A 22,818-nucleotide genomic window follows, 5' to 3' on the forward strand; every position below is an offset into this window, starting at 1 on the left:
CAACAGCCAATCCAGTAGGGGCTGGCAGGTATAGTGAGCTTCGATTGGTCAATGGCGCCGCGATATTGTTGAGTACTTGCATACATTTCAGCTTTCCCCATCTTAGGTCCTGCCGTGTTGACGCTCTTGCGCCCATGCTTGCATTGCCCAATGGTCCCCCGCCCACTTCGCTTTCCCCCATTGAAAATGAATGGCTTCCGATGTTTCATGGTCGTCACTAGCTTCCATAGCCACAAAGTCATAAACCCTGCCCATTACTACAATTTATTAACCTAACAATAACCTTAGCCCTGACCTTAACCACACTGCTAACCTTATGCCTAACCCTAAGACTAAAAAGCTATATTTTTGTAGCCAATTTTGACTATGGCTTTGGAATCTGACTTTGTGGCTATGGAAGCTAGTGGAAACCATGTTTCATCGCCTCCTGTGCAAAGCTGCGAAGTTGGCCAATCACATGAAGTTAGCCAATCACATCACGGATGAGGCATAATTCTCTTCTGTTTAATTTAAATAACAACATTAAACCCTTGTTTAGCATGATCTAGTCCAACTGTGGCACGTTTGCCATATTTTTATCCGTTTGCGTCAGTTTCAATGGGGGACTTTTATTTTGAATGCAAATCGCCGATTCCACCGTTGTTGCTCACGCTAATGTTGTTCACGACACACACGTGGCTACACCAACCACAAACCGGACGACTGGGAGACGCTTGGCTTGGTTCGAGCGCAGCGTTGAGTGAGAGAAGGGATAGCTCTGAGCAGTCAGGGTTAGACTTTCAGGGAGTGTGACGAGCAGGTCGTGAATAAATTAACCGGGTCACCATCCCCCGTATTCCTTCCCAGCAAGGTAAGAGTTTATTGAATGTGTGATTATTGAATTATTTCACAAAAAATTGAACGATTTCAGTTTGATATTAGCCTATTTGTTGGAGGTGAACGCTTTGGATAAGCGTTCTTTGAGTGCCCCCAAAGTAGTGACATGAGTACGGAACTCGATAGAGCGCAACGTCGCTTGACATGACACTTGGGGCTTGTTGCTGTTGGTGACAGTTGCAAATGCACATTTAGAATTTAGATTGTATTTTACAGCCTAATTTATCCCAATAAATCCTTTGCTTTTTCGGTTGTTAATGTCCGCGAATAGAGCGTCAACTTCATCCAATTCTCCGTTGGCATGGAGGGTATGGATGTGACATATTACGTCACCACTTGTTCTCTGTGGAGAGGAAATCCTGGGCAGAGAGACGCGTTCACTGACCTATTATAAACAATTTATCATGTTGACATATCTGGTTTTCATCCACATTTTATTTTGCATTTAGACCCACTTCTTAAGTCATAGGCCTATTTAGTAATATGTCTTTAGGTTTACAGTATTTACAAAAAGTCGAGAGAGCGTAAAAGAAAGTTGCTGGAGAAAATTGAGGGCGTGCCTTTCTGTGCCAAATTCGAGAACTGTCTGTATGTTATATCAAATCAAATAATTGAAAATAAACACAAAATCCTCTTGCGATAAAACGACTCTACAAATATCTATTTGAAGCTAAATCAAACTGCATACACTGCAAATTCCAGATTGGGGCGTTGTGCAGTGTGCTGAAGTTATACACGAAACTTAATGACCTCGATTACAGTGAAATGTAATAGTGAAACTTAATTTGACCATCATGAGAGAAAGTCAACATGTTGACTGCAGTAACTAGTTAAAATAATAATAATAAGGTATTTGCTTAAGTTGCTTTCAATATAGAGACTGCTTTCTATGTTTACCTGATATTAGTTTACAATGTGGGGCTATGGTTTTAGTTTTTAACATGATTCGGTTATAGGCTACAAAAGTTGTATTTAGACATTTTCTAATTGTATCATAAACATATATTATCATATATTTTTGTTTTGCATTTGTCAGTGTCAGATATTGAACTTGATGTTTATACTGAGGTTAAACTTCACTGAACTTTTACAAACTGGAGGGCCCGGTGCCAGTCTGTTTCAACAAAAACACTGGAACCCACCAGAGAAACTCTAGATCCTGCTCTTTTCTCAGATCAGTGATGAGAAACCTGTTTGACAAGGCACCCCTGACCCATTGGACCAATCCTTTTTAATACAACAAATCTGTATTGTCCCCAAAGACAGGTACAGAAACATAGACCTACAACTATAGCTTCGTTACCATAGCAACTATTACCATGTTATTTCCACTTTGCTATAATGTAAAGTGCTACCAACCATTTTGCCAGGCCTCTTCCCTCTTGGCCTCTATACCTCCTTTTGAAAAAGAGGTATTTTGACTTCAATGGGACAACCAGGTAAAATAAAATAGAAATGGTCGTATATAAAATGCCCTTGTTTTGTGTTCTATCTAGATGGCAGACGTAGAGCTGGTGAAGAAGATGTTACGGGAGGTACTGACGGCCAATAAGAGCGGACCCGGGGTGTCTTTGTCCCGCCTCCAGTCTGAATACAAGGACCTGACTGGTGAACAGATCCCTCATAAGCAGATGGGTCATGGCAACCTGGACGCTCTGCTGCACAGCATGCCCAGTGTGGTCCGCATGGAGCGCAACCGCTCTGGGGAGGTGAGGAGAGAAGAGAGTATGTATGTATATGTATGTATATGTATGTATGTATGTATGTATGTATGTATGTATGTGTGTGTGTGTGTGTGTGTGTGTGTGTGTGTGTGTGTGTGTGTGTGTGTGTGTGTGTGTGTGTGTGGATGAACAGACAGACACACACACACATACAAAGACACTGAGAGTGGGGTACCACAGGGTACAAACACTCTTTAGCTCACACCATCTGGATGCTAATCGTTCAGAATCATTGACTTTTGAAACCGTCATTTTCCAGCCAGCCAGCCACTGGATAAAATGAACAGTTCAAGCGTTCTAATTATCCCCTGATTACCAGTTCAAAAGTTAATGCAGGCTGATAATGTAGCTATTAGCTAACTGTTGTGTGTTTGTGTGTGTGTGTCTGCGTGTGTGCATCTTTGTGTGTGTGTGGGGGGTGTTCTCCCTTCCCTCTCCAGATGGTGTATTTCGCCTCGGTCTCTGGTGAGACTGCCCACGTCGCCAAGCTGGTGGCTCGCCAGCGCACCTCGAAGAAGACTGGACGACCCCAAATGGTCAACTGTCAGATGAGAGTGAAGCCTGCCGCCCCTCTCGTCCTCAACGGTAAGGTGTGTGTGTGTTCTGTCTGACTGCCTAAATCCATCTGCTTTTTCCATAACCATTAGACTTGTAGACCTATAGAATGGCAAATTGGGTCTTATCTGAATAGAGGAGGCTTATGTGACTGTCACTGAATGCCTTTTATTGTGTTAGCAGAGAGGTGAAATTCAAGTGTTTTGAAACTAAGATTTCACCTCATACTGATTCCATGGAATGCCACCTTTTGGATCAAAACTGGGGAACATTCAGTTGACTTATCAAATTACACAGACACTTGAGCTTGTTTTTAGAATACGCCTGAACTCAATGCCCTACACGAGTTTGCAATGGGACAATGATGTAGGACAATGTATGTACTTGATATACAATTCTAAGTTGACAGGTTGAAAGTTAATTTATAGATATTTTGGGCCGGTCCAGAGGTACTAAGAATAAAAGCCTCGTACAAGACCAGACGCTTTACCGACACAGACACACTAAGAGTTTATTTGTAAAATGCTATATCCACCAATTTTTCACATTTGTGTTTGTTTTTTTAATCAGAAATGATTGCTTATGGGTACATTCATGTGTAAAATACTATTCTCAGATTTTTAATTCATAGATTTTAGATGTGTATGAAAATGTTTTTTTTTGCTAAATGCTATATATCCATTGTTTAGCTGGAATGGAATGTCCGTATCCTGTATATTTCACTGTGATATGTGGTTGTCTCACCTAGCTATCTTAAGATGATTGCACTAACTGTAACTCGCTCTGGATTAGAGCATCTGCTAAATTACAAAAATGTCAAATGAAAATGTTTTACATACAGATCTCATGTTACTGTATTGAATGTTTTTATTTAAAATGTATAATTTGTAAAGTTCTTTATTAAAAATGTAGTTATTTGTTATATTTGACTGTAAAACCTAGCAGTACTACTTATTTCTCTGAGAGTGAGGCGGATATATAGCATTTTGCAAAAAACATGATTATTTGTCGCTCTGAAACCATTAAGTGATAGACACGTATTTGTTTAAAATCTGTCATTGAACAACCCATTCCATGATTTGATAGTGAAAAAACACACCAGTCTCTTTCATAATTTCTTTATACAATAAAAGCTCATTTACAAACATTTCAGAAAATGTGTATATATATAGTGTTTTGGAATGAAACTCTTTACACACACACACACACCGAGTTGCTGTACTGAGACACACACACAGTCGTTGTATAGACACCCTCGCTTGGATCAATAGTCTTAGCTGGGATCAGCCCCCGTTCAGGAAATGTGAAGGGAGAGAGAGAGAGGGGAGGAGAAGGGAGATTGAGGAAGAGAAAGGAGGGAGGGAGAGAGGGAGCGGGTGGGAGAGAGCGAGGGAGGGAGAGCAAGAGACAAAGAGAGATGGGGAGAGAGGGAAGGAGAAAGAGAGGGAGTCTAAGCAGACAGAGAGAGAGAGGTGGAGGAGGAGAGAAGCTCATGCAGTCTCATCGCAGCAGCGAACAGCGGATTTAGAAGCAAACGGCGAGGTGCTGATTCATATGCCAACGCAGCAGCCTCTCTCTTCCTGCATTCTCTCCCTCCTCTCTCGCTCTCTCTCCTCTGTCTTTCTCTTCCTTTCTCTTTCTCTCTCTCTCTCTCTCTCTCTCTCTCTCTCTCTCTCTCTTCCTTCATATCTCCTGAACAGGAGCTGATCCCAGCTAGTAATATTGATCCTTTCTGAAACAGAAAACCAGGGGAATCTGGGACTGTGATGCCGCTACTGCTGCTGTGTCTGCCGTCTCTGTCTCGCCACCACCGGTGTCGCCTCACCTAAACTCAGACGGCATGTCCCTAGAGGGGGAGGGTCACTGGTATGCATTGAGACAGGCCAGCGCGTACTGTAATTAGCTATAGCTACAGCCGATATCTGTGAAGGCGGTGGGATACGGAGGCTGCCGATGGTTGCTGCTGTGGTGTCTCATTCTCAGTCATAGCAAGGCTTGGTGAGTACTATGTTCTACAGAGGAGTGGAAGGGAGGAAGAGAAGAGCGGAAAGGATGAACAGTGGAGCAGGGAGGGAGGAGGAGACAGCCAGGCTGAGAGGTGTGGTGTGTTAGATCTGGGCTGTTTGCTGTGTGATGTCATGTCAGCTGGGTTGGGCTGATATGGATGATTTCTTACCAGAGTGGGGCTCAGGCTGATGATGTCATACTAGGGTCGGATCGGATCAGAGCCTTTACAATGTAAATAGAAGGCTCTGGATTGGATAGGGTGTCGGAACTAGGTTAATGGGTGTGATGTGATGTTAGTGCTGCAGGGGTATTCTTTGTAGAATATCTGGCATCCAATCAGAGCTTGGATAAAAAAATAAGTATGACGATGTCGTGATTGAGCAGATTAGGAATCTACGATCTCATCAGTTGGATGACGATCGCACTGAAGGTTTTATGACTTGTCAACCTCGCTTTAAGTTATGAAGTCATTGCAGAGTGAACTAGAAGGTATCAAATCAAATGCATTGGTCACATGCACGTGTTTAGCAGAATGCTTAATGTATTCTATGATGTAGTCTATTTGCTGCACAGCAAGGCATAATAATGACAATGGTGGGATCTACAGTGACAGTATTAGTGACTCGGCTGTTTTTATGATTGACTTAAAGATAGGCAGACAGCCCTTCTTCAATGTCTTGTTTAGATGTATTATTTCTCCTCTTGCCAACTGACCTTTTGCAGATGACTGTGTGTGCGTGTGTGTGTGTGCGCATTGCTTATCCATGTATGTAAAGTATATACCAGATGAATTCAAATTGAGGTCCAGATTACGACAGTTTTTTTTTTTCGACCTGACAATTCATTGCATCCACCTGGTGTTCCAGGTCTAAAGCAGTCCCTGATTGGTGGGGCAGAATGGGGGAAAAAAGCAGTGGAGCTTGCTTCCAAGTCCAGATTTTATGAGGGATATATACTGTACATATGTATTTCTGTATATGTGTGTATTTCCTATCATCCTGACATCACTATCTTTCTCTCCTCCCCAGCCAAGCCCAGAACCTCCCTAAGACAGCCAGACCATAGGGGTCGTGGTGTGGGGCGAGGAGGAGGAAGTGGAGGAGGTGGGGGCGGCCGGTCAGGGGGCCAACATGACTTTAGACAGGGGAGGGACATGAGGGACACCCAATCAGAAGGGAAGACTAATCAGAGTTCCAACCAGAACAAACCAACCCATCCAAACACCACTACCACCAGGAGGTCCTCTGTGCCCTCAGAGAGGTGAGTGGTTATTAGTGAGAACCATAGACTAGACTGGTTAGACTACACTTTTAATTCTAATCATGACTGAAATTAGTTACATAAAAAATAATGGAGGGAAAAAACTTTTCTCCCCTTGGGGGCCTAGTAGTGTGAATAACTTTCCTCTGGGGTTGTTTAAAATGCTGTCTCTGTAGAATTACTCTCTAGGAACCAAAAATGAGGGCTTCTTATTTGGTCCCTTTAGGTTGTCGTGCTGTTATGTAAATAGTTTGAGTTTCTTCCTCTGTTTGGGAAATATTACTTTGAGTTGGAAGCATTGCCATCACTGTGAGGGGGGGAATTTTGTTCCATGGTCTAAGAATCAGGGAAATGAAAGGACAAAAAGAACTAAGACAAGGATTATTTATCTGTCAGTCACTCTCCTCTCAGTTTCTTTCTTTCTCTTTCTTTCCTCCTCTGTCCTCCTCTTTTTTTTTTTTTCTTCCTTGGTGCATGACCTGAATGAGAATAGAATCGTGAATGAAGGGCGCTGGAACCCAATGGTTGGTTTAGTTTAGTGGGGCCAGCCATCTCTTCCCTCCCTCCCTCTCTTCCCTCAGTCTCTTCCCCCCCTCTGTGCTTATTCAGCAGTAGCACCAGGGATGCAGCAGCCTCTCTCTCGCCCCCCCCCTCTCCCGCCCCCTCCCTTTCCCACCTCTCTCTCCTCCTCTCTCGCTTTTCAAGCACAATGTGGCTAACAGCTAGCTAATGAAAACAACTGACCTCACCCCAACTCACACTTTTTTTTTGTGTATCATTGGCGCTCTCTAACCAGACAATGGACCACAGGAGAGACCGGAGTGACATGGCTGAAAGCATAGGGACAAGGCAGGCTAATCCCTCTCCTATTCTACTGCAGATTAACAGCCCAATGAATCAGCATATTTGTAGTAGTACAGTCTGGGCACTTTCATCTGACGCCTCAGATCAAATGCAGAGGGACGCGCGTGGGAGCACACAAACAAAGCAGCACACACACACACACACACACACACACACACACACACACACACACACACACACACACAGGAGTGCAGACACACATACACACTCACAAACACACTTTTATCTGCAACTAGAGGGAAAATCTGGGTGGTGCAGCCACTGATCGCTTGGCCATTGTCAAGTACATACTGGTGGTATGTGAGGGTTTGTGGGGTCAATCACATTTTGGCCGCTCTCAAAAGTTTGTCTGGCTTCCTGTTAACTGTTGGGGCTAATAAAATTGAACAGTTATAGCAATCCAGCATAGTTTACAATATTTATTTTCTAATAGTTTAATGTAGATTTCAGTCAAAGTCACATCTCAGTTTTATATACAGTGGGGACAGAAGTTTTGAGCATGTGCCCTCTCCTGATTAGGAAAAAACTCATAGGCTACAACTAGGGGAGTTTTTCCTGGTCAATCAGGCAACATAATGTGGTTATGACAAACTATTGGCCCCAATTACGTATGTCTGGGGTTGTGCAGCCAAAGAAAGGCCTGTTTATGGTGCATCAGTACTATTCTGCCCGGCGACCCAGTTGTATAAGCGTATGTATTCATAATGTTATGTCCCTATTGTCTAAGGTCATTCTGGGATGGAGAGACTCCCATCAGAGAGCATTATGGGTAGTATGGTGTAATCAGAGAGGCCATCATTAGAAGTGGTATTTGTAGGTGTGCTCACCAACCCATGTACTTGAATGGGGACCGTTTTAGGAATTATTCTACTTCCATGAGGAGGCTTCTAGACTATCTCAGGCCTCTAGACATTAGAGCACAGGGGTATTGTTTATGGAGTGTGTACAGAATACTGTAGAGTATAGTCTAGTCTAGTCTAGCACTGACTGCGTTGACTGAGTGATTTCGCTGGCTTCTTCCACCAAAGTTTCTGTTTGGTTGAGAAATGGGGACGCAAACTGAAATGATGTTTCCAAACAGGAAACAAATGGCTCAAAGTCAACACTTTATTTTCTCTCTTCCTTTTGTGTAGGTCAGACAAAAGGATGGCACTTCCGTCCCGGTTCCAGAAGGAAGTGCACGCTCACCTATCCCGGAATACCCAAAGCAACAGTAAGTAGGGACTCTGTAAAAGTAGCTCGGTGTATGTCCAAGAGCAAGGGTTTTCAAGGTACACAGCATGGCTATTTTCATCCTTGCACTCTAATCAGGGATGTATTCCCTCGTTCAGAGATGAGTCTTTTACATCTGAGGCCTTTCCAGGTACTAGAACCTTATTCAAACAGTTATTAACATATGAATGACTGGCCCCTCTGGTTCCTGGCCTTTTAAATTACTGTCCTTTTAAACGCAACACATCGCAAAGCAAGAACATTACAGGCTAGAGTTTAGCGTCAGGCTACAAACTCATGATGTTCTTCTTAGTAATAAGATACAGGTCCAGGAAACAGACAGTTTTTTTTGTTGTGTTACCTTGATACACCAAGAGTCTCTCGCAATGTAACACGTCGTTCTTAGATAAGCTACACCTACTTAGGTCCAGTTTTTTTCTGGGCCCTAGTTGCCTGGTCAGGACAGAGTCACTTGACTTATTTATTACATATCACCCCAATAACCAGGATATACCTGTAGAAGTTGGTACACGTCCATGCCTAACCAACATACGCTTGACCTAAAATGTCTTCGTCCCCTTATTTTCTCCTTCAGCTCCCTCAAACCTCAATGAGAGTGCTGGCTCTGGGAAGCCCAAGCCGCAGCACTCCCCCAAGGACTACAACCCCTCTGCCGGTGGGAACTACAGCCCCCAGCAGGTGCAGGGGCGTCTCAGAGAGGTGCTGAACAAATACAGTAATGGCTTCTGGGTGTCTAAGTTACCCCAGCTCTACAGAGAACTGTACAAACAGGACCTGCCTAGCGAAGCACTCAAGGATCTGGAGCACTGGACACACGTATGCACTGTAAGTTATATTCGATACTTTATTTACAGGTCACATATTTTAATGAATATGAATATAGGAAAGATAAATAAATGAAATGTGTTTGCAAAAGTGTAATACTGATATTGTACAGGGGTGCATTGAGTAAATAAATGTTCCTATAGTTAGATATATACTCATCAGTATGCGTTATTCAATCATCTGGTTTGCATGAGCAAAAATATTTGCATCTTAGACCTTTTGTAAAAGTTCATACTCTCTTAGTCAAATAGCCTGTATGTCCCCACAGCTGCATAGCATATGGTGAAATATGTTCTATTTTATGATTGATTAGTCCTGTATTATTGTTTTAGAGTGTGTTTTAGATCTGCTGGTTCTATGTATCTGAAGAAGGGTCTGGCCTTCTCTTCTGTTTCAGGTAGAGAAACCTTGCAGCAGTAACCCAAAAGAGTTACTCCTGTACCCAGCTAAACAACCAACACTTACACAGACCCCATCCCCTGTCCCTACCAGAGTCCTATCCCCCACCTCCGCCCCTTTCACTCCATCCACGGACATCAAACCCCAGTCAAAGCCCCCTACCAGCCCCCCTACCACCACCATGAGCCCTCTCCCCCTCACCCCCCCTTCCTCCTCCCCCAGTCACCCAGCCTCCCCCTCCACCCTCTCCCCCGACTTGAAACGGAAGCTCGGGGAGCTCCTAGTAAAATACAGCAACGGTCTATGGGCCCACGCCTTACCCAAACTCTACTTGGACACGTACAAGACAAAACTCCCCGAACACGTCCTGGAGAATCTCTCGCTGCTCTCCGACTTCTGCACCGTAGACTACCCCATGCCGGACAACCCCAAGAGGGCCATCCTGTACAAGAGGACCAGGGAGGAGGAGAGCTGCAACAGGAGGGAGTCAGTGGAGGAGCGCAGGGCCAGAGAGGAGGTAGGGAGGAGGCTCAGTACCCAGGCTGTACCTCCTCTCCTCATCCCAAGGGAGGAGTACCCCTCTGTGCTGGTGGTGGAAGCTACCAATACCAACGGAGTCATACTTCGGTAAGAACCTCTGTAACAGGCACAGGCTCTGATGGACAGTTGTTTGGTTATGGGTGATTGGTACTGGCTCTGATGGACAGTTGTTTGGTTATGGGTGATTGATACTGGCTCTGATGGACAGTTGTTTGGTTATGGGTGATTGGTACTGGCTCTGAGGGACAGTTGTTTGGTTATGGGTGATTGGTACTGGCTCTGAGGGACAGTTGTTTGGTTATGGGTGATTGGTACTGGCTCTGATGGACAGTTGTTTGGTTATGGGTGATTGGTACTGGCTCTGAGGGACAGTTGTTTGGTTATGGGTGATTGGTACTGGCTCTGATGGACAGTTGTTTGGTTATGGGTGATTGATACTGGCTCAGAGGGACAGTTGTTTGGTTATAGTTCATTATGAACAGGGCATGGTTTGTTGACCAGCCCCTTGGTGCTGTTGGAGCTGGACTGACAGCACTCAAAATTAACAAAAATGACTTTGCTGTCCCATAAAATGTGCTTGTGCTCGCTCTCTCTCTCTTCCTCCTCTTAATCGCTCCTAACCCCTCTCACCCTCTCTTTCTCTCTCTGTGTGTGTGTGTGTGTGTGTGTGTGTGTGTGTGTGTGTGTCTGCCCGTACCTGTGTGTATTAACTCGATCCAGGTACATAGGAGAGGGTTACTCCCAGGCCCAGGAGGCTCTGGAGGATGAGATGAGAGAGTTCTACTGTTGCCAAGACAACAACAGTCGTACCCCTCTGACCTCTCCAACCTCGGGTCAGCTGACAGCCGTCAGGGCTGAGGAGGAGGAGGAGATACTACGAGCACAAGTCACAGAGGTCATGACCGACAAGGTCAAGGTGAGGTCAAAGGTCAATTGGTTGGATATGACAATGGAATTGAATAAAGATACATGGATTTCTATTGCTTAGGTTATTTGTCATATTAAACATCACATCTATGGTGCCAGGTTAATGATTTGAGAATAGGATGAGAGTTTATGGTTTGACATTTTAGAAAGTGAATTGCATCTCTCTGCTTTTTTCCACACATACTTTTTGTGTCTGTTGGCGAATCTGTAGGTTTACTATGTGGATCACGGGTTTTCGGAAGTCATCAGCAAGGCCAAAGTGTTTGAGCTGCATGATACGTTTTTCAAGCTGCCTTTCCAGGCCACCAAGTGTAAATTGGCTGGTGAGTTTTTATTAGAATTTTCAGTGATATATTTTTTAACAATAGTGTTGAGGGTTGGATTCCGTTTTCTTTCTTCTCAATGAAGTGTCTGTCTGTCTCTGTTTTCTTATCCAGGTCTGGAGAATTTCTGCCAGGAACCTGCTGTTCTGAAGAAGTTTGAGTCCATGGCTAGCGGAAAGATCCTACTGGCTGAGATCCTGGAGAGAGAGCAGACCCCATTGGTGGTCCTGTATGACACGTCGCAGGATGATGATGTCAACATCAACGCAGCCTGTATCAAAGCCCTGCAGGACAAGACCCTAGCCAGCCCCCTACAGGTGAGCTACTGTTATTGTAATTTGCTGTCAGTGGGTTGAAGAGATTCTTGAGCATCCTTCATCAATACTGTACTAATCCATGTTTTTCAGTCATGATTATTTTAATCTTGGGTAATATCTAAATAAACTTTAATGAACCATGGAACAGATTCCCAGATGCCAGATTGCACCTTCGCATGTTTAAATAAGTGTAATGGGATCATGTCTAACCCAGCCATGGTTCTCTCTCCCCGTGTAGGTAAACAGTGCCTATATGAACGTGGCGGTGAGAAGTGTGTGTTCAGACGGGACCATATACTGCCAGCTCCCATCTCGAGGCCTTGCCAAACTCACTGAGATACTGGAGAAGACCGAGGCTTACTTCCACTCACAGGTACCTCTATGTGTGTGTGCGTGTGCAAGCTTGTGTATGTATGTGCCTGCGTGTGTGGTAGAGCCTCTGTCACTTATCCTTATACTCTGAGGAGGCATAGTGGCAGATAGTTGTTCCCAGATTGAGATTAAGGAACATAATCTGGGGTTAAGACACAGGCCACTTAATCTGATCACATGGCACTGGGACTGACCTACTGGGACTGACCTACAAGCCACATACTACTACTACCTAGCGTAATCCCCAGTTATAATTCATTAAAACGGGTCAAATTGTTCAGATTATTTCAGATGCATACAATACAGATGTATACATAGCACAAGGGCAGGCTACATAATTTTATATGTATCTGGTATTTTGTTATTACCTTGATGTATTGTTGTTATATAAAAAAATATTGACTGTGACCTGAAATATTTTGCTTCAACAGTCACCATAGGCCTCATGTTTCTTTTTCCCTGTGTCTGTCTCACGTTGATGACATAATCTCTTCTGTGTGGCAGGTGACATCAGAGTTCCTGGTGTCCAGACCGTTCTGTGGTAAAGGCTGTCTAGCACGCTACAAAGGCAAATGGTCTCGCGTGGAGGTGAGATGGATACTATTACCTTAGAGTCAATACTGTACGCTGATGTGGCAGAGACGGATGGATTCTATTACCTTAGAGTCAATACTGTAAAGCTGATGTGGCAGAGACAGATGGATACGTTTTGCTAGCTGCTGCCAAATAGGAATGATGTCTATACTTTGGTCCAGAATGAAAAAAAGTGACAGTTAATTTCAGTCCTTTATGCACTCTGATCATAGGAGTGTCCTATCTTTGAGAGTGAACCTTACTTATCTTATTATATAATTTGTATTATTTTATCCATCCCAGGACACCCTGGAAACCTGTGATAATTGTTGCTGAATGGATTGTCCTGGTTAAAAAAAATATCAACTGAGCTGAACTCATTGTGTACAGAGATACCCCAGACTCATGACCTCTCTTGCTGCTTTCCTACAGATAACCAACCTCCATGGCAGCAGAGTCCTAGACATCCTTTTCATAGACTTGGGGGTCCAGGCCTCGGTGGAGGTGTTTGAACTGAGGGAAGTCCCTCCCCCTTTCCTACGCGACCTGATTGCTATTCCACCACAGGTCAGCACATGAGAGGGCAGAGGAGAGATGATGTGTGGGACGGGGATGGTGTGTGTGTGTGGTTTGTTATGAGCGTGCATCCTGAGGGTTTTGCTTTGAAACAAAGGCCTATAGGTGTTCAGATAGTCTGACATCCTGGTAAACTGATATGATGTGAATGGTAATGTCCAACAATGAAAATACAAACAATATGTATATAAATGACTTTTTTTTGTTGCTCAGAAAACTTGGGGGGGGACAAATAAAACCACCCGTGGGCCTCTAGTTGGGGAACCCTGAAATAGAGCCTCCCACAATGCAAGTGATGTCTGCGTGGTGCAGTTGGTGAAAAGCAACTGCAGCAACTTGAAGGCGACTTCATCAAAAACTGCATGAACTTTGATCACATTAATAATTTTTTTTAACCATAATGCAAATATTCTGAAAGGCGGTGACCAACGATGGTCATCGACTTGACTAAAGTGATCCGCTCGAACACGCCCACTCTCTAGGCAGTGAAGTGTTTTCTGGGTAATGTAGTCTGATGTGCAGTAGTCTCTCTCCAGGCAGTGAAGTGTTGTCTGGCTGACCTGGCTGTTAGTGGTGTGGGCTCTTGGACTCCAGACGCTGTTCAGTGGCTCCGAGACGCCGTGCTCAACTCTACTGACTGTAGTATGAAGGTACATGAACGCACACACCCGTGTATACATACACATACACATATGCATACACAAACACATGCTGTAAATCTGCGCTGAGACGCATGATATGCAGTTGAAGTCAGAAGTTTGCATACACCTTAGCCAAAAACATTTAAACTCAGTTTTTCACAATCCCTGACATTTAATCCTAGTCAAAATTCCCTGTCTTAGGTCAGTTAGGATCACCACTTTATTTTATGAATGTGAAATGTTAGAATAATAGTAGAGAGATTTATTTCAGCTTTTATTTCTTTCATCACATTCCCAGTGGGTCAGAAGTTTACATACACTCAATTAGTATTTGGTAGCATTGCCTTTAAATTGTTTAACTTGGGTCAAATGTTTCAGGTAGCCTTCCACAAGCTTCCCACAATAAGTTGGGTGAATTTTGGCCCATTCCTCCTGACAGAGCTGGTGTAACTGAGTCAGGTTTGTAGGCCTCCTTGCTCGCACACGCTTTTTCAGTTCTGCCCACACATTTTCTATAGGATTGAGGTCAGGGCTTTGTGATGGCCACTCTAATACCTTGACCTTGTTGTCCTTAAGCCATTTTGCCACAACTTTGGAAGTATGCTTGGGGTCATTGTCCATTTGGAAGACCCATTTGCGACCAAGCTTTAACTTCCTGACTGATGGCTTGAGATGTTGCTTCAATATATCCACATACTTTTCCTCCCTCATGATGCCATCTATTTTGTGAAGTGCATCAGTCCCTCCTGCAGCAAAGCACCCCCACAACATGATGCTGCCACCCCCGTCCTTCACGGTTGGGATGGTGTTCTTCGGCTTGCAAGCATCCTCCTTTTTCCTCCAAACATAACAATGGTCATTATGGCCAAACAGTTCTATTTTTGTTTCATCAGACCAGAGGACATTTCTCCAAAAAGTACAATCTTTGTCCCCATGTGCAGTTGCAAATGATAGTCTGGCTTTTTTATGGCGGTTTTGGAGCAGTGGCTTCTTCCTTGCTGAGCAGCCTTTCAGGTTATGTTGATATAGGACTCGTTTTACTGTGGATATAGATACTTTTGTATCTGTTTCCTCCAGCATCTTCACAAGGTCCTTTGTTGTTGTTCTGGGATTGATTTGCACTTTTCGCACCAAAGTGCGTTAATCTCTAGGAGACAGAAAGTGTCTCCTTCCTGAGCGGTATGACGGCTGCGTGGTCCCATGGTGTTTATACTTGCATACTATTGTTTGTACAGATGAATGTGGTACCTTCAGGTGTTTGGTTCATCCTTGGGAAACAATTTCCAGACATGTGGAGGTCTACAATTTATTTTCTGATGTCTTGGCTGATTTCTTTTGATTTTCCCATGATGTCAAGCAAAGAGGCACTGAGTTTGAAGGTAGGCCTTGAAATACATCCACAGGTACAGCTCCAATTGACTCAAATTATGTCAATCAGAAGCTTCTAAAGCTATGACATAATTTTCTGGAATTTTCCAAGTTCTTTAAAGGCACAGTCAACTTAGTGTATGTAAACTTGTGACCAACTGGAATTGTGATACTGTGAATTATAAGTGAAATCTGTCTGTAAACAATTGTTGGAAAAATGACATGTGTCATGCACAAAGTAGATGTCCTAACCGACTTGCCAAAACTATAGTTTGTTAATAAGAAATTTGTGGAGTGGTTGAAAAACAAGTTTTAATGGCTCCAACCTAAGTGTATGTAAACTTCCGACTTCAACTGTAGTCTTTTTTTTTTTTACTCCACCAGTGACCGTTTCATCATTTCTTGTTAAAGTTACCTTTTACTGCAGTAGGCTAAATCAGGGTCACACAGAGTGATTCTTGGTATTCTTAAACAAATCTATCTGAGGCAAAAGTACACACCTCACACACATGGTTATGGGCTTAAAAAAAGAAGACACCTGTACCATGTCAGATATAGAGTTGAAATGTATTACATTTTGAGTTTGCATCCCAATATTACACTTTATATACATTACAGAAGACTGAAATATAACAAAACGGTTTGACATAGAAACACAGGATTTCTGTCTTTCTTTATTAATATTCTTGATTAATTATGAAAAATATTAATAACATTCCACCCATGAGGCCAAAGAGGGTGCTTTTGGTCATTGACTGCAGGAAAGGGTTACAGTTGAAATCCTCTGAATTCTCTTTCTCTCTCTCTCCACCCCCTCCCTCTATCCCTCCACAGATAGCCAAGCTGGACAAGACCAAGCGCAGCGTAGTCCATGTCTACCTGTTCACTGACAAGAACTTCCACGACCCCACGAGAAGCCTCAACCACCAAATGGCCGCCTCTGACCTCTTCAAACACCAAGGAGACGTCTTCCTAAGCAGCCACAGGTAGGGCTAGGAGTTGATTCCAAAAACAGTCTATTCCTGATTCCTAAAGTGTGGAGTCTCCTGCCATTGTGCTTGACTCTTGTGGGGTTTGGATAAAGGAAAAATACACATTTTAGTGACAGTTGACAATAAAGTAGATGTTATGTTATCACAGCCCTTCCAAGACCTCCACCTGTAACTCCACTGCCACCCTCACAACCACAACCACTCCCAGCTCCAATGGGACCAAGCCCCAGCTACGACGCGCCCACTCTGGCTCGGGACCCAGACCAACGGGGGGTACAAGCACCCCTCCTGGAACTCCCCCACCTCCCTCAACCACCGCCCCTATTAAGCTACCCCCGCTGCTGGACCTCCCTCCTGCAGGTCAGAGACATATATATTTACAGGCTTCATAATGTTTTATTTTTTATCTGAAAATTAAAGTACTTGTGTTTTGTGCAAAGCTGTTTCCAACCTCCTGTCTGTTGTTCCACCTTCCCCTGTCCCGTTCGTTGATTTAAAAAGATTGATGCCCCCCCAAAAAATCTATGCATCGTAGTGCTGAAACCTCAATGTCCAAACTCTCAAAATCTATGCCTCTGCTGCAGGTCACAACATGGATATCTATGTGTCTGTGGCCTGCCACCCGGGTCACTTCGTACTGCAACCCTGGAGAGATATGTACAAGCTGGTAGTTCTGATGGGAGAGATGATCCTGTACTATAATAAAACGGAGGAGAAGCCTCTCAAAGTGGAGAAGAACCAGATATACGCTGCTAAGGTGGAGAACAAGTGAGTAGAGGGAGGAGTGGGTGGGAATGTGTCTTGGGAGTATGTGTGGGCACTGTAGATTTCAAGTGTGTATGAGGGATTTGGGTAGTGCTTCTAGTAGGATAGTCTGACTGCATTCAATAATTTGATTAGCCATCTAGTTTATTTGGGCCCCACGGGCTAAGGATTAACTTGAATTAACTAAATGAACTTGATTAATTGACCTCTAACCTCTGACCTCTCTTGGTGCCCTCCCAGTTGGCACCGTGTGCTGGTGAAGGGGGTGTTGACCAACGGCCTGGTGTCTGTCTATGAGCTGGACTACGGTAAACACGAGCTGGTCAGCGGCACCCAGCTTCGCCCACTAATCCAGGAGTTCAGACAGCTGCCATTCCAGGGCATCACTGCACAACTCGCAGGTAACTAAGGAAGTGTTGTCCTCCCGGCAACCATATTATGTACCTTAGATTTTGCTATTCACCTCAACATAGCAAAGTAATCTACAACAAGTGGTTCTTGTTATTGGCACACGTTAGGAAAATAGTTATGTCACTAAAAAGGGGTTCCTTTTTGTTGTTGTTGTGAACACACAAATAAAGCATCCCTACCCTCACTTAGTAGTGTGTCACTTGGGCCTTAAAAGGCCCAGTGCAGTCAAAAACATGACTTCCCTATATTTTATATATATTTCCATACTATGAGATTGGAATAATATTGTGAAATTGTGGAACTCATGATAATGCTCTTTTAGTGTAAGAGCTGTTTTAAAAGACTGACGTTTCAGCCTGTTTTGGTGGGATGGAGTTTTGGTCTGCCTGGTGACATTACCAGGCGGTAAATTAGTTAATAGACCAATAAGAAAGAGAGTTCCAAACCTATCTGCCTATAAAAGCTAGTTTTCAGTTTTTCCCTCAACCACTCCCTGACAATCCTAGCCAAATTCATGCTTGAGAAACGCTAAGAGGCTATTTTTGTTCCTTTTTTACAATTTTAATTGAAAACAATCACAGTAAGGTACTTAATTGTTACCCAGAAATGATTTGATATTGAGAAGAGAAAAAAAATGTTGTGTTGGAACTTTAAGCTCCTTAACGTCCTGATAATTCCATTAATTCAAAACCTTTGTGAAGGGAGGCCTCTGGTGGCAACGATAGACATTGGTCGTGTCGGAATACCCATACTTGCATTCTAAATAGTAGGCTGTTTGGGTATAAGAAAGTTTTATAGTATGTGAAATTTAGAACATTTTGTGTGCTTTAAATGCCAAGATGTCGGATTTTCATCTGGTAAAATTCGCTGCACACTATTGAGGAAGAGAATCATCTTTTCACACCCACGTGTGTTTGACAATAGCTGATAATCAGAATAGGGGACACGCTCTACAGAAATGTATGAATGGCGGGAAGAAGCACGATTGCGCATTAGATGATGCCTTCTCATTATGGATGAGTAGTATGTTCATATTTGTTGCTTACTACATACTATTTAGAATGTAATGTTTAGTAAAAATGTATGTAGTAAGAATAGTACACATGCTGTAGTTTTAGTAAGTAACACAGATTTTGGACACGGCCATTGACTGGAGAAATGCCTTTCCATTTTATGAAATTATAAGGTACTTTCGTGTGCCTTTTGTTATAACGCTTGTTTATTTCTAGGATATTAATAGTTTTCGTCATTCAATGCTGATGTACAGTATTCATTATTTTGGTGTAAGGCTATGTGACATTCTCACTCCACCAATAAGAGTGTAACTTTAGTGACTGATATTCTCTGTCCACCAATAGGAATGGAACTTCATTGACAAACATTCTCTCTCCACCAATAGGAGTGAAGCCGAGGCAGTGGTCGGAGGAGGCTTCCATCGTGTTCCGGAACCACGTAGAGAAGAAGCCGTTGGTGGCCCAGCTGGAGGCCGTACAGGAAGCGCATCACCCTTGGGACAGGAAGTTGACCGTCTTCCTGGTCGACACCTCGCAGGAGGAGAGGGATATCTGGGTGCATGACATCATGGCTGAGTTCACAGATGAACTCACCAAAGAAGTGTAGTTGGATAAACTGTGCACAACAGTGCATCTATAGTGCAGGCTATGGCAGGAACAACTAGGTAGGTCTATCCAGAACAAATGTAAAAAAATATATATATATATATATACACACACATTTGTTTTGGATACCTAAGTGTAGTTGGATGCTGGACTTTGCTGCGGACGTTGCTATGAGAAACCAGAACGCTTGTTGGGGTTGCTATGGGAGACCATTGGGAGATGGTTTAGAGATATGTCACTTAGGCTTGTCATTTTGTGTTTGAGAGTGGGGTGACACAGTGACAGTGAAACACACTCGCAGCAGCATGGCATGATATTTTCATCAAAAGCTCAATAATATCACCCTCGTGCTGACTTACCTTAAAGCTTTGCCACACAGAGGAGTTGTCATAGTAAACTGTTGAATATCTAGTCTTGATATGGGATGGGTTTCCCAAAGCCTTCGTAGCTAATAATATGGTACAGTACTTTGTTTCTCTGGACAACCCAGACTCACATCACTTGTTGAACAGCAAAGTGCTTCATTTGACAAATTCCGTTCCTTAACTGGAAAACATTGATATATCTGTTTCTCTCTCTTGTCCAGGTTGTAGAAAGAAATAGCAGTCAACATTAGCTACAAAGGATTTTGGAAACTCACCTAAGGCTAGTAGCTTTCATTAGGCCACAGTGTCTATATAAAGAATTCCTACTCTGGCTATACAAGCTATGGAAATGTATATGTGGTGCATTAGCTGCATTATCGATCAACAATGCACAAAAAGTATTTAACTCAACTTGTAAGATACTGTGGTTGGTTTAAAGGCCTTTACCAATAGCCTGGTTAAACTAGATTGAAAGGTGACCAACAATAGTTAGTGCCGCATTCGGTCTGTTATAACCAGGCTAACTTTACCAAGGTCTGTTCATGGGAATCTGATATAAAAGGTATATATGTGATACATTATGTGATACATTATCGATCAGCAACGCACAAAAAGTATTTAACTCAACTTGTCAGAGACTGTTGTTAATTGAGGCACAGAGTTACAGTATGAAGGCCTTTACTTTACCCAGGCCTGTTAATTTGAATCTGACGTCATGAAGGTTTACAAAACATAGTTTAAAGGGATAGTTCGGCAATTATTTTGTCCATAGACCGCTTTCAAGGTAAGGAAACAAATAAGTAAATATGTTAAAATCACTGAACTATCACTTTAAGACATTCCCTCTAGTGAATTGATGATGCAAAGAAGCCATTGTTATTTCTTATTTCTATTTCCCGCTCATGTGACTTAGCTCGGTTTTAAAAATGTTGGTTTTAATTTATTTATTTTTAATTCATTGATTTTGTGATTTTGTGTCAGACAACAAGACTTTCTGCAGATACAGTATTCTTAGACCAGGAGTTTTGAGTGACCACGTGACCTGACCGAGAACATTTTTGGGGGCCCTAGCTACAGTATTAGGATATTACTGTACTATAGGGCCAAAAAAAAAATTCTGGTCATGTCATCTAGGTCGGAAAAAACTCCTGGCCCTAGATACACTGCATGATATGTTGGAAATTGTGCTGAATTGCGTGCACATAATTTGATAATACAATATATGCTAACCAGTAGTTGTGTTTACCTGACGATACTCTCTGCTTTACCGTTGGAGTGATGGGATCGTTGGAGTTTTACTGAAAACTGAATAATTACAGCCCAGCTAGCACATTTTGTTCCTTGGAAGTTGTGGGAACGTACGTTTTTGTTTTCCCGTTGGTTCTGGGAACGAAACCATACGTTTTCTGACCGGTAAAACTGAATGTTTTTTAACGTTCTAAGAACGGAGGTGAAAATTTTGCCTGTTGGGTGAAAGTCCATGTTTAGGTTGCAGGAAGGTTCTGAGAACGTTTTACTATGGATCACTGAACGTTTTTGTCTGTGGTTTTATTAACGTTCTGATAACGTAAATTATAGATTATTTGAAGGTAATTAAATAAGTAATAACTTACTTTAAACTTTCACTGAATGTTTCAATTAGACGTTTAATAACACTGCTAGCTTAGTTGAACTGTTTTAAACTCTAAGCACAGATAGCACACATGGGAAGAGAAAAATATATATATTGTGACAGGGCGTCAGTGAGATTTTAACCAATGATCTACTGTTCTCAATCCATGGAATTAGTCTTCTGCGCCACCAGGATGGAACTAGCATGCCATGTTTTTTTTAAGCTGTTCATTTTAGTCTATTCAAACAGACCCCATTTCAAAGAAAACAAGCACTCATTAAGTTCAGGTGTGGCCAATTAGTGGCCACGGCAAACACACCTGAACACACCTAACAAGAGAGAAAATAGAGAGAGTTTTGTTGATGCTAAGAATGAAATGTGTTTTAAAATAACATTATTAGAACTTTCTCTGAATGTTACTAAAGTTTTTATTACATTTCCACAGAACATTGATTCTTAATGTTCTCTGAATGTTCTGAGAACATTACTTTAAATAGAACCATAAGTAAACCTGAAGGAAATGTTATGTTGAAGTACTGAAATTCCCACATGAGAACGTTGTTAACATTCTCTGAACTATTTGAGAACATTCCCAATGTCAAACCAGTTGGAGAATGTACCTAGAACATTACCAACATTTTAATTAAATGTAGCCATGTTCTGAAATGTTTTGTTAAAGTAATGAAATACCATGAAAATAACATTTTTGTCAAGTTCCTTAAACGTGCTGAGAATGTTCCAAATCCAAGCAACTATCCTGCTCCATTCCCAGAAAGTTGTGGGAAGGTTGTATGCAAAATAATCATAGGACATCCACGCTCTAAGAAACATATGGTTCTCAGAACGTTATGTTCTAGCTGGGAGTACTCTCGCCTGGTCCCAGATATGTTTGTGCTGTCTTGCCAATTCTATTGCTCCATTTGCTAATGGAGTTGGCTAAACAGTACAAACAAATCTGGGACCAGGTTATATTTCCTTTGCTTAAGGGTTATTTTATTTTCATTTTGTTAACCTAACATTTAGCCTTGGTTAATTGCATACAGTATGTACAACGTTTTAGGAATAAAGTTAAAAAAAAGAGTTTCAAATTTGTCCAGTTATTTGCAGAAGTAAAGTTTACAGGCTTATGGTTAATTGAGTGTGCCTGATACAGTTGAAGTCGGAAGTTTACATACACTTAGGTTGGAGTCATTAAAACTCGTTTTTCAACCACTCCACAAATTTCTTGTTAACAAACTATAGTTTTGGCAAGTCGGTTAGGACATCTACTTTGTGCATGACAAGTAATTTTTCCAACAATTGTTTACAGACAGATTATTTCACTTATATTTCACAGTATCACAATTCCAGTGGGTCAGAAGTTTACATACACTAAGTTGACTGTGCCTTTAAACAGCTTGGAAAATTCCAGAAAATGATGTCATGGCTTTAGAAGCTTCTGATAAGCTAATTTACATAATTTGAGTCAATTGGAGGTGTACCTGTGGATGTATTTCAAGGTCTATCTTTGCTTGACATCATGGGAAAATGAAAGAAATCAGTCAAGACCTCCACAAGCCTGGTTCATCCTTGGGTGCAATTTCCAAACGCCTGAAGGTACCACGTTCATCTGTACAAACAATAGTACGCAAGTATAAACACCATGGAACCACACAGCCGTCATACAGCTCAGGA

General features: G+C 42.5%; 1 protein-coding gene across 3 annotated transcripts; it reads left to right on the forward strand.

Annotated features, from left to right (window-relative positions):
- Nucleotides 1-683: 683 nt before the first annotated feature.
- Nucleotides 684-21,242, forward strand: tdrd7b (tudor domain containing 7 b). Of its 3 annotated transcripts, XM_029760557.1 has the most exons (19): nt 684-850; nt 2,373-2,585; nt 3,041-3,185; nt 6,191-6,422; nt 8,420-8,499; nt 9,094-9,344; nt 9,742-10,370; nt 11,004-11,199; nt 11,422-11,533; nt 11,648-11,850; nt 12,089-12,223; nt 12,727-12,810; nt 13,228-13,362; nt 13,908-14,021; nt 16,215-16,366; nt 16,521-16,732; nt 16,957-17,140; nt 17,378-17,538; nt 18,948-21,242. In XM_029760557.1, exons 2-19 carry the CDS (start codon nt 2,373-2,375, stop codon nt 19,166-19,168), a joined length of 3,459 nt encoding a protein of 1,152 aa, XP_029616417.1. In that variant the 5' UTR covers nt 684-850; the 3' UTR covers nt 19,169-21,242. The 3 variants fall into 3 exon arrangements, with proteins under 3 accessions (XP_029616417.1, XP_029616419.1, XP_029616418.1); XM_029760559.1 differs by lacking the exons at nt 684-850; nt 2,373-2,585; nt 3,041-3,185 and adding exons at nt 4,589-4,697; nt 4,897-5,153; XM_029760558.1 differs by lacking the exons at nt 684-850; nt 2,373-2,585; nt 3,041-3,185 and adding an exon at nt 4,589-5,153.
- The last annotated feature ends 1,576 nt before the right edge of the window (nt 21,243-22,818 follow it).

The sequence above is a fragment of the Salmo trutta genome, chromosome 8, assembly GCF_901001165.1.
Source record: "Salmo trutta chromosome 8, fSalTru1.1, whole genome shotgun sequence".
Lineage (NCBI taxonomy): Eukaryota > Metazoa > Chordata > Actinopteri > Salmoniformes > Salmonidae > Salmo > Salmo trutta.

Excerpts from the sequence above, each read along its gene's own strand:
- tdrd7b (XM_029760557.1), top strand. The coding sequence starts at position 2,373 with ATGGCAGACGTAGAGCTGGTGAAGAAGATGTTACGGGAGGTACTGACG. Across the intron at positions 11,534-11,647 it reads CACCAAGTGTAAATTGGCTG|GTCTGGAGAATTTCTGCCAG; the intron begins GTGAGTTTTTAT and ends TTTCTTATCCAG. Across the intron at positions 12,224-12,726 it reads AGGCTTACTTCCACTCACAG|GTGACATCAGAGTTCCTGGT; the intron begins GTACCTCTATGT and ends TCTGTGTGGCAG.